The following is a 15,145-nucleotide window of genomic DNA, read 5'->3' on the forward strand; positions in this document are numbered from 1 at the left end:
TGACCACACGGATTAAAATTAAAATGATGAGCGAACAGGCGCTTCATAATAACCGTAACATTATTAAAAGCACGTTTAGAAGATCGTCTCGTATATATTACCGAGCTGACTTATATCCTCTTCTGGTTTTTCAAACCCTACTACGCATGTGCGAATGATTTATTCCGACCGAAAGTGTGACCCATCTGAACGTTTGTTATATTCTGAAAACATTTTTCTGGGCCCATATACACGGTTGGATTCTAATCTGACCATTGATCCCATCAAGATATTTTGCACATGTAACCGCGGCTTAAGGTGTCTACTCGCAGCGTGGCGGGGGCGTGGCATCACGATGGTGTCTCTCCATCGTGATGTCAGTCACCCATCACGATGGACGATGGTATCGTCCATGGGCACAACCCTAATAGAGTGGCCCCTCCCCCTGGCGTTCCAAATAGGAAGTACCTGCTGGTCCCAAGAAGCCAAACTCCCATAGACAGAATAACCATTCTGGGTCTGCTATGGGGTAAGGAATCTGTCAAAAGGAGACGTATTCATAAAGACAAAGTTGGGCATAAATGAATACTTTGTGCCCAACTGTGCAGAAAAAATCTGAATGCAACATTTAGTTTTACATTTACAATGTCTGTTGTGAATACGACTTTTCTTTGTCTTGAATACGAAATTTCTCCTGTTAAATCACTGTCAAAAGTATGTCACGGGGTCACAAATACATAGTCAGGAACAGCAGATTGTTCAAATATGCGCATGTGTATTGAAGTTTAGTTATAAACTAAAATGATATATAATGTTATTGATCCCAAAACAGGGAAATTATCTTGATAGGCATGGCTCTGTTGAAAACGGAATAAAATGGATAATAATACAGCGATCTTGCATTTAAAAAAAATCCAAATAAATAAATAAACCTCATGGCACGGCACGGCACGTGGCGCGGCTGTTCTAATCAGTTTTTTATTCAACAGAGCTATGGTATCAAGATCATTTCCCTTCCAGGGGATCAATAACATTCTAAAAAGTTTAATTCTGCTGTAGGCTCAGAGCGCATGCTCACTCCGTTGAATCTTGAATACGTCACAGGGTTTGTCAGAGGAAATTTTGTACTCAAGACGAGCAAGAGTCATATTCAAAACAAAGACGAATCTTATTCACAACAGACACGTAAAACGTTAAACTAAATGTTTTATTCAGATTTTTCAATTTAAGTTATGCACGAAGGATACCTTTGTGCACAAATTTGTGTTTATGCATACGTTTCTTACTGACAGTTATCTTACCCCACATGCTACCCTTTATTAAATATGATCCTAATTTTGTCATTTTTTTTCTGCAGTGCAAGTTATTCATGTTATAAACTAAACAATCAGATGCCTCAATAAAAGTCGTGGTGTCTGCTGGCTCTCACATCCAGCGTTCAAAATGTTGAGAGATTTTGTGTAGGGATACGCACTCCTGATTGGTGAGACAGATTGCCATGGAAACGTTGCCTTCAACATGGTGTTGTCTTTTTGGCAGAAAAATGGGGACTGAATTGACTTTATGTGATTTAAGCTGAATGGACGCCGTTTTCTATGGGTGATGTCACACTCACTCGGTCCAGTTCTCATATACAGTCACTAGTTTTCAGTCTGACTCAGAGCCAGCTTTACAGAAAAACGGCGGTTTCTTCACTGCTCTTTGGGTTTCTCTGTCCTTTGCCTTTCCAGAGAGCTGAAACGTGAACGGGAGCGTTCGGAGCTCTGGCGAGGCCTGGAGGAGTACGAGGAGCGGCGGATGCAGATGCTGACAGAGGCCGCCAGGAACCAGCGCAATCTTCAGGAGCGAGGCGAGAGAGGGGACCCCCTGAGCCCCACGTGCCCCCAAACGGCTCACTCCGACCAGCCAGAGCCCAAACCGAGCGGGGCCACCTCTGGAGAGACCGCCACCTAGGTGCCGTCCCGCACAGATTTGGTTGGGGGACGGGGAATTTGAGTCCTGGGAGACGGAAGAAGGAGCCTTGCATCGCCCAGGCGGCAGCTTTTTGTCCAAAAGCTGCCCCCCGGCCATGCAAGGCTGCTGCACCCTCTTTCTGACAAAGCTGTGTGAAACTGGTTCACTCTTTTCTGCACACACATTAAAACAAACATCAGCTGGTTTGTTAAACTGCAGGTCAGTACCAAAAAAACAAACAAAAACGGGTCGCTGGCTTCAAAATCAGCTGTAAAACTGGTGCAACAAGTGCAACACTCGTGTGTAACGCCAAGTCATGGTCTGTAGTGTGACCTCCTTTATAGTTTGGTCAGAGATGCTTATTCCATGAGTGCATAGCACAACGTATAACAAACAAAACAAGGAATTTCACACAAAAAACCTCCCACAAAATATCTGTCCCTGCACCGACAAAATCCCACCAAACGCTGATGGAAGGCACCAAACTATCACACACATTTGTGTCCAAACACACGGCAGGTTTGAGTCCTCTCCCAGACCGCTGGGTTCCACCAAAGGACGAGACTGAAGTCCCTCAAGGTTAAACTACAGCTGAAGAAAGCGACAACACTGATATAAAGTACAACAATGTTCCTTCTTCTTACTTGTTACTCTACTACTACTACTCTACTCTAAGTACTACTGATGATGATGATGTTTTTATATATATACATATGTCTCTGGATATTTCTGTAGTGTATTATGGGAGAAACACTAGTGTAGCAGAAAAACCACAAAGGGGAAGGCTGACTCGATTCCTGGTTTCACATGTTAAAAACACAGCCATAACATGAGTTATGCTGAAATTCAGCAGAATTCCCCTTTAACGCATCTTAAAAAGGGGAGGAGTGAACTGGATTGAACGTGGGTGTTTTTCTTTTATTTTGAAAGTTTTAAGCTTGAGTGGTGCGGCAGGTGTGTATTTAAATCCCCAAAATCCCCGAGCGATTCCGATCTGAATTATTCTTTTTGTTTTAGCAAACAAGTTAAACGTTACCACATACTACAAAAAATTAACAGTCTTGAGAAAAACTCGCATTTTTTGAGGCTAGTCTTTTCGCGAGAAGTCCTCTGTTTGCAAACGTGCTCGATGCTGCCACCACTGGTTAATCAGTAGAACTACATAACACTTTTCATTTTTGTTTTATATCTGAAATAGTTTTTATTTTACCATGGCAACAATTTAGATTTCGTGAAACGTGTCAAACTTGAAATTTTTCCAACAAACTTGAACTTTAAACTCCAACCTCCGGGCCGCAAATGACAAACAGTAAACACAGTAACTGACATTATTTCTGTTTTGTTTGTTTTTTGATTTTGAAGGAAGTTTTATTTTGGAAAACTGGCGGATTCTATCCACCACATCCATCTATGACTTCTCTTGATGCATCCGCCTTGGTCATATGATCTGAAAACATTTACTTACCTTCTGAAAAGCGGCTGCTTCAATCGCTAAATGAAAAGCCCAAAGCTAGCAAAGCTGGAAAAGGAAACGTGTTTGGAAAATGGGGCAGAAAAGAGTAAGTGAGGAAATGGAAGATGAGGGTTTAACTTAAAAGTAAAAGAATTCCGGATTTAAGTTGTTCTTACACACCTAACTCTGCACAGTGATGGACTCTAATGTTACAAGGATGCTGCTAATAAAGTTGCACTCACCGTGGATTTACGTTTATTAATATTATAAGTAGCAAATATCCGCTTTGTAATGGGTATCCTTTTATTTTGTTATATTTATCATTTTAATTTGAATATTTTAAAGGTGTGGCGGTTAAAAGTTGGACGAGGCTAAATTTAGCACCTAAGGGGAAAATCTTCATCCCACTTTAATGGGTTCTTCACAAAACAGTACAAAGTTTCAACCTGCTGCAAATATTTTACAGAGAATAAAGGTTCTGTAAAATAAAGTTGATTTTTCTGGAGCTTAAAAAAAACATTAAAGGCCAAACTTCAACCTCGCCCGTGAAAACTTAGTCCGACATCAAAGCGGTCTGTGGTCTAAAAAGGTTGACGACCATAGAGAGGAATGCCGTCAAAAACAAAGGAGGACACCACAAGTGTGTGAAAGAAAAGAAAAACACCGTCATCCAGTTGGGGTTCTGACTTTGGGGCGTCTGCTGGTTCGGCAGAACCGATGCTGCTAGATGGTGATCATTGCAATGACAACCGTTTCCATTGTGAACCAACAAAAACCCATCTCTCCTCGTCTCGATCATTGTGACAGTGATGGGGTGAGGAGTTGGGGGAGGGGGGCGGGGGGCAGGAAAAAAATATTTTAGCAATATTTCCATTCTTTCAAGATAATTGTGTTTTTTAGAGGGGTGACAAAAGGCAGTCGGGCTCACCGCCGCTGTTGTTTTTACTCCGGTTGCGTCCTTGATATTCACAATGTCTTAACGGTACTTTTTGTGTACATTTCTTTGAAGAAAACAAGGATTTTGCTTTGTCAAGTTGTTTACGTTATTGTTCTTTTTTTGTACGATGTTTTTTGTTTCGTGGGATGACTGATGTTGATGCTATTTATTTTCTATTTAATCAGGAAATGTAACTTCATTTGAAACTGAAGGTCAGGGTGTGTGTGTGTGTGTGTGTGTGTGTGTGTGTGTGTGTGTGTGTGTGTGTGTGTGTGTGTGAAGCAGGAGATGCGTTCAGACAGAAAAGGAAAGACGAGTTTTCTCATTTTTTTTCCTCTCCTTCCTGAGGGTTTGAATCTGAATGTATACTAAAACAAAAATCGATTGTTTGAGTTTTATAACTTTTTTTTTTAGTGCGGCACTACTTGATGGTTGCCTGGTAACCTAAACCTTCAAAACCAGTTAGACCGTGTAACCCTTTCACTTCATGCCTGAATCAAACCACTTTCTGAAATCCTTTTAATTTCCAGCTTTAAGAAGAAAGATTTGAATAATATTTTGCAGTTTACCTGTTAGACACAAAAAAAAGCCACAAAAAGCTGCTGCTTCTGCTAGATTTGTCTAGTTTGGAATTACAACGAACATCGTCCCGCCCACAAATCAGAAGGGAATTTCTAATGAGAAATGGTTTTAAAAAAAAATCAAACGTAAATAAATCAATTTTTTGCTCACATACAACCTCTTTTTTTAACTGAGAAAAAATAAGTAAATCTTTGGCAACTAATGATATATTTAAATATGTCTTTATACATATTTAAAAATATGTATGAAAATGAAATTGAATCTCGATTCAGGCAACAAACTTAAATGGAAAAGGAGACAAACTGCTAAACCTCCCAAACCACAAAACTTACTTTAGGTTAAGATTTCTTGATTTTTTATTTTTATTTTTTTTTGTTTGCGAATCTTTTTTTTTTTTTTTAGGTATCAGCAGATCAGCTGATAAAAGAACGAAAAAGAAGTCCAGCTCCCACTGTTTCCGAGTTTTCAGTGCAGCCTGTTAGCATGTCAGAGTTCTAGTCGTCCTCCAACCGTTCTGGAGCTGCAACGAGGAGCGCCATCGTAGAGAGGGTGTGGTTTTTACAGGCGTGGAAACGCCGCTTTCATTGACTGTCGTGTGTGATCTCTTAGGCCGCATTCACGCCATCGAACTTGAACTCGCTTCAGTCCTGAGAGGTCAAGTTACAGGACTCCAGGCAGAGGAAGAGCACGGCAATAAGTCAGAGCAACAGAACGAGAACTGAACGGAACCGACAACTGCATTACGTAGCTATTTCACCCAAGTTTTAGATTTGCACTGTCTGCCCAATGGTCTGTGTTTGTTGTGTTGAAGATAAAAACCATAGAGAAGATGATCATCAGGATGCAGAAGAAGATGTATATTTTGGGGACCAACAAAGCAGTGGGGGGGGGCTGAATGTAGAGAGTCTTACTACTGTATGTAACATTGCAGAAGGATGTAGTACAGAGAAAAAAAATATGTACTTCAAATGAAACTTCACTTTGAGAAAAACACCTCCAGAGTCTGTGCTGGTTTCTGTGTGTCGGCTGCTTTACTGGTTCATGGGTTTGGGTTCTAAACATCTATGTCCTGCTTTTTCTTTAAACGTCTTAGCTTTAGGTGGGGAACCTTCAAAAATGTAGAGAGTTTCTCTTCCATCACTTCAAAAATGCTCCACCCCTTTTTTTCTGGGTCTGGATCTGACGATCTCTCTTTAGGTGATGTGCTTTATTCACACAGGCGAGCAACTTTAACCCGATCGAACAAGCAAACTGGAGGAACATCAGCTTTATGTCGTGTTTGCAAGTGTAAACAGTGGGGCTGCAGAGAACCACACAGGAAGTAAAGCAAAGATAGGAAGTGATGCAAGGAAATTCCCATCAAGTGTAAATCTGAGTAAGCACAAATTAAAAAAAACTGTTAGAAAATGTCAAAGTTAGAGATGATGCAAACTTTCATTGTTTTTTTTTCATTTATTGACAAATCCAAAATCACTAACTATATGCTTATTACAACCTCCCAAAAATACCAAAGTGGAACAAAATTACATGACATTACAATCCAAATGCATTAGAATCCAAGAAATGGGATTGAGAACCAAAGTAGTTCAAGTAAACAGATATACAATCGAAGAGTTCTGTAGCTTTATAACTTTCCATTTTGAAAGTATTGAGAGAATAGTTTAGTCATTTTTAGTCAAAACGAGAAAATTAGGGTTTCAAAAAGTATTTATTAATAAAAAATGTTCCTAAAATGATGAAGTTGTTGCATTGCATCGGTTGCTCTGAGCTTCATTTTGGTCAAACTACTTAACAACCAAACTTTTGCTATCAACTTTTTTCTTCTTTACATTTTTAGTTTCCACCTAACAACAGCAGTAAAATAGTAATTGAAATGAAGGTTCAAACTTTATTGCCATTTTACATGTGTCCGAAGAAGCATTGTATTCATTTTATTTGAGTCCAAATCCCCCTCATCTTGATTTTTAGGTCAAGACTGTCGACAGTTCTCTTATGCAGTCAATGGTTGAGACAGTTCCACTGGATTACGGTTGAGATTGCTAATCAGATTATCTATAATGCACAAAATAGGAACAACTGTCTGACTGCATCTTTAGATTCTTGTTCTCTGCTTTGGGAAAGTTCATCTCAAGCAATTTCCCAGCTGGAACCAAAATGACTTTTTTTCTTTTCTTTTCTAAAAAGTTGAGACATAATAGGAAACATTCAGTACTGCAACGGGAATTCAAAATATGACTGAATAATTGGTCAAAACTTAAATAAAATGACTTGCAGGATCCACTGATGCACCCTGCAGATATTGTAACTGTTCACATTTGAACAAAGTGATTCATGGATGTTATTTGTGCTGAGGCTCTGCGCTGCCGGTCATCTCATTAAAGCAAACTGAAGTTATCCCAAAACAACCGAGCACAGCCCCCCACCCACAGAGGGAGACACAGAATCAGGTTAGGAAAACACAGAGAAGCAGGAACTACCCATTATTTCTGACTTGGGGTCTCCAATGGTATTTTATTATAATTACCATGATGTCAGAGTGTCCTACAGCTCTAACAACCTTCTGGAGTCAACAACAAGGGCAGGTTAGTTCCATTAACCACAGCATCTGGGAGCAGCGTCTAAGATGGTTCATCCCTGTAAAAGGTGAGTTTTTAATTTTGAAAGAACAAATATGCACCTTTCTTATCAGCTGTAATTAAAAATAGATTTTTAAAAAAAGCTCTTAATAACCATTTAAAAAACATTCATTTTCTACTCTAGTAAAGTTAATGCTAATTATAAAAATGACAAACTAAGAAAAAAAAAGCTGAAAAAAGAAAACACGTTTTTATTTAGAGAATTTCCGTTTATGTTTTGTTTTTCTGTTTGGTTTAGTTGCCTGCAGTTACCGTTTTAGACGCCAGAGGGAGCAGTTTGACCGTCTTCTGCTTGAAATCCCAAACTATATTGCCATCATTTTTTATTTAACTTGAAATATCCTGTGGAGAATAGAACTGTTTAGAAATTATTTGAACAATTATTTATTCTTTGAGGATAGATTGAATTTTTGCTTTAAAAATATCTGGCTTCAGCAGCATGCTGCTCCGTCCTCCGTCCCTCCCCACGCTCCTCCTCCTCCTGGTTGCCACGGGAACCGCGGTGTGTGTCTCCGTGACAGCGCCGCTGCGTGTTTTCAGAGGCTGCGCAGTGCGCGAGTTCACCTTCGTGGCTCAGAAACCAGGCTGCAAGGAGCTGCGCATCACCACAGAGGCCTGCTGGGGGCGCTGTCACACCTGGGAGGTACAAGAACCTTTTTAACGTAAAAAAAAAAAGATATTTGACAAATAAAGAAAATAATCCAGTTTTCTCAGTAATAAACAATGTGGGTTGTAAACATTTTGCAAAAAGTTTAATATCTTAAAACATTTCTCTTTATGCTGTTTGAATATTTAATGTTTTCTTTATTTTAAACTGAATCTTTAATCTCCCTTTTGATCTGAAAACAAAAATCTTTTATTTTAAATTGAAAAATTTTTTAAATTCATGATCGTTTTTGTTTGTCTAAGTTATATTCCCACTATAAAACATTTCATTCGTGAACTAATTATCATTTTTCTGACAGGCTTTCATGTGTTTGCAACCTCTATGTGTGATATAATTGAGCCCTGGTTGTTCTTTTTTAAACTCCGCCCACAGAGGCCCATCCTGGAGCCCCCGTTCATCCACCGGCACCACCGCGTGTGCACCTACAGCCACATTCGCCTCCTGAGCGCCCGGCTGCCCGGCTGCCTGCCCCACGTCTCCCCCCTGTACCACTACCCCGCCGCCCTGCAGTGCCACTGCTCCGGCTGCTCCACGCTGGACACGGAGTGCGAGACCTTCTGAAGGCTCCGCCCTTCTGCACAACACTAGCATGTCATCAATAAAGATTGGATTTGAAGCATTCAGTCAGTCATTTGCCATGATTATATACATCTTTGAGTTCAGTCATCTTGTTTTGCCTCACAAATATTTCTATTTTTAGTCCTTTTATTGGTTACTTTGGTTCTTAAAAACAGTGTTTTATTTCTGCTCGTGTCCTCATTCACACTTCTTATCTTTAAATCTTGACCTTTGCAGCTCTCAGTGCATCACTATCTGCTATATTTGCTCTGGCAAAGCTGAAGCTCCAGGTTTCATCTAAAATTAGAGCTCTTCATCCTCAAAGAGCATTCCACGGGCTTTTATGTGGATAATTGTCCTTTTCATATTTCCAGTCTTCTGTGTGTGTGTGTGGTGTGTGTGTGTGTCCTCACAAATGCTCCCTTTGAGCTGCGTCACCAGGTGGAAACTCCACTTAATTCCTGCTGTTAGTGAAAGTGCTGTGTGTGTGTGTGTTTGTGTGTGTGTTTCACAAAGTATGCAGATTTTCATCAAACTCAACAAAATCCACCAACAAGCTACAGTCTCCTTGATATTCAATAAATCTGGATTGGTTATGGCTTTTTAAAGAACTTACCGAGACAATTATAAAAGAAGAGTTTGGAGGAAAGGAAAACGGATGTGCTCAGTGCCCCTATTGGAAAGATACTGGACAGAAAATGTACCAGTTATGTGCAATGTTTTTTTTTCAGGATTGTAACCATTCATTTTACTAACGATGCCAATCATATCATGATTTGTGGTTGTTTATTTGATTCACATCTGATATTTGAATGATGTGATTCACTGACATAAAATCGATCCAGGACATCTTTAGCCAAAACTTGAACCAGTGGGGCTCAGATCAATACTTGGTACTGAACAGTGCAGGTGAAGTTTTCCAGATTTCTTGTTTTTCTTGCAACATAAACAAGTGTAAATTAAGTATGTGTACAAACAAACAAGTGAACAAGAATTAGTAGCACATCCATTCACATTTTAGCTTCATAGAGTTCAGGACCCTGTTGTTTTCCCACATCAAAATAATATAAAGTATTAGAATATTCTACCACACTGTATGGTCACATGACTTTGCTAAATTCAAGGTGTTTCCCAACATTGGACTGGAATGATGGACAGATCCGTTTTTGCTGCTTTAACATATGTGTGTGTCTCTTCTGATGCATTTTTACGTTATAGTTAAATAAACCTACTTGGTCTTAATCCATATGGTATTTTCCAATATCGATATAATCGATTTATTTGATTTTGAAATGATTTTTTAATTGTATAGGTTGATTTGATTAATGACTTGCCTCAGACTGATCGATCTGGTTGGATAAATGGATTCATTGATTAATGGTTACACCCATAATAATTAACATGTCAGCATAAGTCTCCAGTTTGCCACTGTCATCAGTTGTCCTTAGTAAGAACAGTCGGTCAGAAAACATGAAGGACTCACAGAAACATGGAAGAAAAGCCAAGAACGTTCTGTGAATAAATCCAGAAAATGTACATAAACCCTGACGAGGAGCTGGAACTGCTGCACCACACCCACCTTTGTGTGGTAGTGTGTGTGAATGGGGTATTTAGTGTAATTATGGGTGATGTTGTGTGTGTGCATTATATGTTATTGCGTGTGTATATGATGGGGTGCGATTGCATTTGTATGTGTGTGATTGTGTGTGTGACTGCAAGTGTATAAGTGTGATTTTGTGTATGATGGTGTGTGATTGCATGTGTGTACCCGTGAGATTGTGTGTGTTTACGAGTGTGATTGTGTATGATTGGATGTGTACAAGTAGGATTCTGTGAGATTGCTTGTGTACGAGTGTGTGTGTGTGTGTGTGATCAAATCAGTTTGAGTGTGTTTGTGTGTGGTTGCATGCGTTCAAGTGTGATTGTTTATAATTGGATGTGTACGAGTGTGATTGTGTGAGACTGCATGTGTACGAGTGTCTGTGTGATTAAATCTGTACGAGTGTGATTGTTTTCAACTGCATGTGTACCAGTTTGATTGTGTGTATGATGGAGTGTGATTGTGTATGTGTGTCTGTCATTGTGTGTGATGGCTTTTGTGATTGAACTGACTCACATCTTCCGTACTTTGTCTCACTCCTTCTTTCCTGAGATTCTAAGGAACACAAATTGCAGTTGTGCGTCTGTGTGTGTCACTGAGAGAGATGATGTCACTCACTGGGTTTTCCATCAGCATGAGCAGAGCGGGAATATCCATCGTTGTAATTGTGTTTTGCTTGTGCGTTTTCTTTTTTGTTAAGGGGGAAAAACTATAAGTGAATTTAGGGAAATGTTCTCTTCCAGAACGTCATTGTTGAAGATCATCCCATAATATGTAGATGTAAAACATTCAAGGATTCTGGAAATACAACATTTAACTGGTTAGTTTGTGAGTCTTAAAGTTTGAATTGTTTTGATAAATTTCACGTTTTCATGATCATATTTGCATATTCAGTGATTATGGAAGAATTCTTTACGTTTGCAACAGAAAAAATGTTTCATTAAAAAAAACCTTTTGAGCCTCAGACTTTAGTTATCCGTCTTTCAAGATTTGACCAAAACTATAAACATGACAGACTCAAAAAATGGACACAACAGGTGTCACAAGCAGGATGTTAATGCATCGTATGGTTGAAATGAGGAGGCAGTCTCAGGTTTGTTTGGTCCATTTCAGCAAAACTGACAGCTTTTATTTTTATCATCACAGATCTAATTCCAGGGTAAAGGCAGTTTTTGGCTGTAAAAAAGCTTCACTGAAGCAAAAGAATGAACGTAGCGAATCACAGAACAAAATCTGTCAGAGGGAGTGAAAACTACAGGAAAATCATTTTTGAAAACTCTGTAAATTCAGTTTCTGGCAATCTGGCTTCCTTGACATAATCTGGATTTAAGAGAATTCCTTCCATCTGTAGTGGAGACAAACCAACACAGAGAGCTCCAGTTTTGTGGTTTCTTCTCTTAGATTTTCCTCATTTCTCTGATTTTGGAATCATCTCTGGTCAGAGAGCTTTCTTGATTCTCTGAGCAGGGTGGGCTCTGTTTTGGTGGAAAACCGATCAAGTTTTCCTCCTGTGTGTCACAGCGGCGAAGCCCCCCCCCCAGAAGGTTTCAAACCGGGGAGCATGTGTGAACACAGAGGGGGGGGGGGCTTTGTGAGAACTTTGTGTCCTTCACAGAACAGGTGGGACATGCAGAAAGAATAGGATTCCCACACTGGTCTCTTCAGTCAGTGGGTGTGTCAGGAGCTATAAATGCCGCTACCTGAGGGTCTGGTATCACTGCACCACGCTCACGGCACACACACACACACACACCTGTCCCACCACACACCTGAAGTCTCCTCTCTCCAGGTAAGAGGCTGCTTTTATTTTGACATCATTGTAATCCTGCAGATCAGCCACAGATTGATTCGTTAAATGCTTATTTAGAAGGATTTTTGCCTTAAAAAGCTTTGATCTGTTTTCTGATTTATGGGATGAAAATTACACTTTTGTTTTTCAGGTTTTTTTTTCTGTTTAGTGAAAAAATTAGGAACAAAATCATTGAAAACATCAAAATAGAAAAGTCTCATTTAAAAAGTGTTCTAATGCCCCTAAAATGTTGGAGTGGAAATAGGAATAAAACAAATTTATATCTAATATTTCTGGAAAAATAATCTCTTTATGAAAGGAAATCAAATGCTAACTAGACTGTGTCGTCAAACAGTGCAGCTTTCGTAACTTTTTTAAGCTTAAATGTATTAAATAAAAGAGAAATGCTCATGAGGCTGAGAAAAAAAATCAATATTGGTGGATTCTAGACTTTAAATTTAGAATATTTGCCAATATTTTCAAGCTGCGACTTCAATTCTTTCCAGTTTTTTTGCATCCCGTTTAATCTGGAAGCTGTTGTGCGAGGAAGATGATTTTTGACGACATCCAGCAGAGAAAAATTGAATCCCAAAGGTTGTAGCTTTCATTATTTCTACATTCCCCTCCGCTGTTTCCATAACTCTGGACATCCTCCCGAAGAGAGGTCTTTCCTATTCCCACCCGTTTCCCTTTAAAGAGTTCAGGTGTGGAAGTCTTAACGACACCAACCCCCCCTTTGGGCCTTTTTGCTGTGGCACTGCTGGATGCAGCGCTGGAGAGGTCAGGAAAACATGATGCATGTTGGATTAAGAGTGGATTCAAAACCGTGTGTGTGTGTGGTGTATGGTGTGTGTGTGCGTGCATCAGCAGGTAGCTGCTAAATGAGGCAGAGGGAAAAGATTCAGACAGGATTGTTTTCATTCACATCAAGCGGGTGAAGTCCTGCAGCAGGGGAAACCACCGCAGAATAGCACTGTGTGTATGTGTATGTGTATGGGGGGGCTTCAATAAAAAGGTGAAAATATTTTTTTAACTCACGAAATTTAACAAAATGTCTTTTGTTTGGGTGACATTGCTCATTAAAACTTTTCTCTCGCTTTATTTTGAAAGGGCCTTCCTTTTTAACTGCTTAAAATAATCATTTGGATGTAGTTTTTTTTATTTCTTTTAAAAAAACTACATAAAATTGACCAATTTGAATGTTTTTCTGCTATGGAACTGTCCTGAATAAATAACTCTTTACATAAATGCTTCAAACACTGTAAGGAAGACCATTAAAACATGAACTTCCTGTTCTCTGATCCAGATGTCGCAGAGTTTGTCCTCCAGCATCTGCCTGCTGGCTCTTCCCCTCATATCGCTGCTGCTGCTCTTTTCTCCAACCGGTTGGAGCTACGACGGCCTCGCCCCGGGATGTCATCTGTTCCGTGAGTTTGATTACTTCTCTGTCAGACGTTCTGCTCTGACAGAAGAAACCCGTCCAAAATGAAAACATCCACCGGGGGTGTGCTTCTTCCTGCCAATCAAAGTGACCGCTCCAATCTTTTAGGATTATTTAATGACAATTCTTCTGATTAGTCAAAGATTTAAAAAAAATATAAAATAAAGTTTGGGATCCAAAAACCTGCTTCTCCTTTATTTTAACTGAATTCTGTGTGATGTAATTTTTCAAAATAAAAGGTTTGTAAGAAGTTTCTGATCTGTAATTCCTTTCTAGTGTATGTTAGGGTTTAGAAGTGAGACTTAAATCTGTGACAGTCCATGTGCAGCTCCACCTCCTGACTATATATGGAAACTGGACTGAGTGACCCCTCCCCCCTTGTTCCAAAAAGGAAATACTTCCGAGGAGCCCAAATCCCATAGATGTCTATAGAGAAATAAACAGCTGTTACTCATAGTTATTCTTTTTGTCAGAATAACCGTTTTTGCTCTGCTTCCTTTTTTTTAACAAGTTCTTGCTAATCCTAATTTTTTTCAAGATTTTGTTTTCTGTAGTTCAAGTTATTCAAATTAAAAACTGACCAATCAGATGCCTTGATAAAAGCATGTGGTCTCACGTATGAAATTGATTGACAGATTTCGTGTTGCCCACTCTAAAGTGGTAGGGGTGTGGAGTTCCAAGGAGTCTGGTTGCCATAGAAACGATGAATGAGAGCGACTCGGACCAATCACTGTTCACTGACGATTTCTGGTTCCAACATAGCGGGGTCCGACTAACCTGACCTTATTTGGTTGGACCCAGAAGTAAGTTATTTTCTGATAATGATGTGACACTCGCTCAGTCCAGTTCTCATTTACAGTCAAGCTTGCTTCCAAAACAAAATTTTCTTTCTAACAGTTTTGTTAAATGTTTTGATCTGTTTTTTAGCTTCAAACAAATGAAGTCGCAGTTCTTCATACTTTTATGGATGTCGTATGAAAGCTTTCGTGAAAAAAAAATCACAAAATTCAAAACAAGCACGTCTCCTGGCCTCTAGCCTTCAACGTGACCATCCGCAGCGACCGCCGCAGCACCTGCAAGGGCTCCCATGTGCTGCACGCCTGCGTGGGTTACTGCGAGTCCAGTGCCTTCCCTTCCAGGTACTCCGTGCTGGTGGCCTCCAACTTCACCCACAACATCACCTCAGCTTCCCGATGCTGCACCATCAGCAAAGACGCCAAGGTGAGGAATGGGACGGGGCAGGAGGGGAAGGGGGACAATCCTATACATCGTGTTCTACAGCTCGTCTCCACCTCCTCAGGTCAAAGTTCGGCTGGACTGTCCCCGAGGCCGTCACCATGATGAGATAGAGATCCTGACAGCCAAGGCGTGCCGCTGCGACATGTGCCGCAAATCCCGTTACTGACAGCGTTTTCTCAGGAGGTTTGAACTCGATGAAACAAACCAAAAACTCAGACGCAAGAAGACACAAGAAAACCCCAAAATGAGTTGTTTACATGTCTGGCTGGAAGGCTTTAGTTTGTCTGGATTGGGTTATAACGGCTCACAGC

General features: G+C 40.0%; 3 protein-coding genes across 5 annotated transcripts in view; all 3 read left to right on the forward strand.

The window, feature by feature from the left end:
• ppp2r5b (protein phosphatase 2, regulatory subunit B', beta) overlaps window positions 1-5,897 on the forward strand; it is a 50,584-nt gene extending 44,687 nt beyond the window's left edge. Inside the window, exons 13-14 of the mRNA XM_020711626.3 lie at window positions 1,710-1,932; window positions 5,514-5,897. Coding sequence (XP_020567285.1) covers window positions 1,710-1,932 — 223 coding nt within the window. The 3' untranslated portion in view covers window positions 5,514-5,897. The remainder of the gene's footprint in view (window positions 1-1,709; window positions 1,933-5,513) is intronic.
• A 1,366-nt stretch (window positions 5,898-7,263) lies between these two features.
• LOC101171780 (glycoprotein hormone beta-5-like) lies at window positions 7,264-8,826 on the forward strand. Of its 3 annotated transcripts, XM_078936067.1 has the most exons (4): window positions 7,264-7,351; window positions 7,440-7,547; window positions 7,976-8,183; window positions 8,580-8,826. In XM_078936067.1, the coding sequence occupies exons 2-4, from the start codon at window positions 7,528-7,530 to the stop codon at window positions 8,766-8,768; spliced, it is 417 nt and encodes a 138-aa protein (XP_078792193.1). In that variant the 5' UTR covers window positions 7,264-7,351; window positions 7,440-7,527; the 3' UTR covers window positions 8,769-8,826. The 3 variants fall into 3 exon arrangements, with proteins under 3 accessions (XP_078792193.1, XP_078792192.1, XP_078792194.1); XM_078936066.1 differs by lacking the exon at window positions 7,264-7,351 and having other exon boundaries at window positions 7,390-7,547; XM_078936068.1 differs by lacking the exon at window positions 7,264-7,351 and having other exon boundaries at window positions 7,390-7,547; window positions 7,979-8,183.
• Window positions 8,827-11,989: 3,163 nt separating this feature from the next.
• Window positions 11,990-15,138, forward strand: gpha2 (glycoprotein hormone subunit alpha 2). Its single transcript, XM_023948935.2, has 4 exons — window positions 11,990-12,154; window positions 13,461-13,581; window positions 14,632-14,816; window positions 14,896-15,138. The coding sequence occupies exons 1-4, from the start codon at window positions 12,056-12,058 to the stop codon at window positions 14,998-15,000; spliced, it is 510 nt and encodes a 169-aa protein (XP_023804703.2). The 5' UTR covers window positions 11,990-12,055; the 3' UTR covers window positions 15,001-15,138.
• The last annotated feature ends 7 nt before the right edge of the window (window positions 15,139-15,145 follow it).

This window comes from Oryzias latipes, chromosome 18 (assembly GCF_053564925.1).
Source record: "Oryzias latipes strain Hd-rR chromosome 18, Olatipes_Hd-rR_3.1".
In the NCBI taxonomy this organism is placed as follows: domain Eukaryota; kingdom Metazoa; phylum Chordata; class Actinopteri; order Beloniformes; family Adrianichthyidae; genus Oryzias; species Oryzias latipes.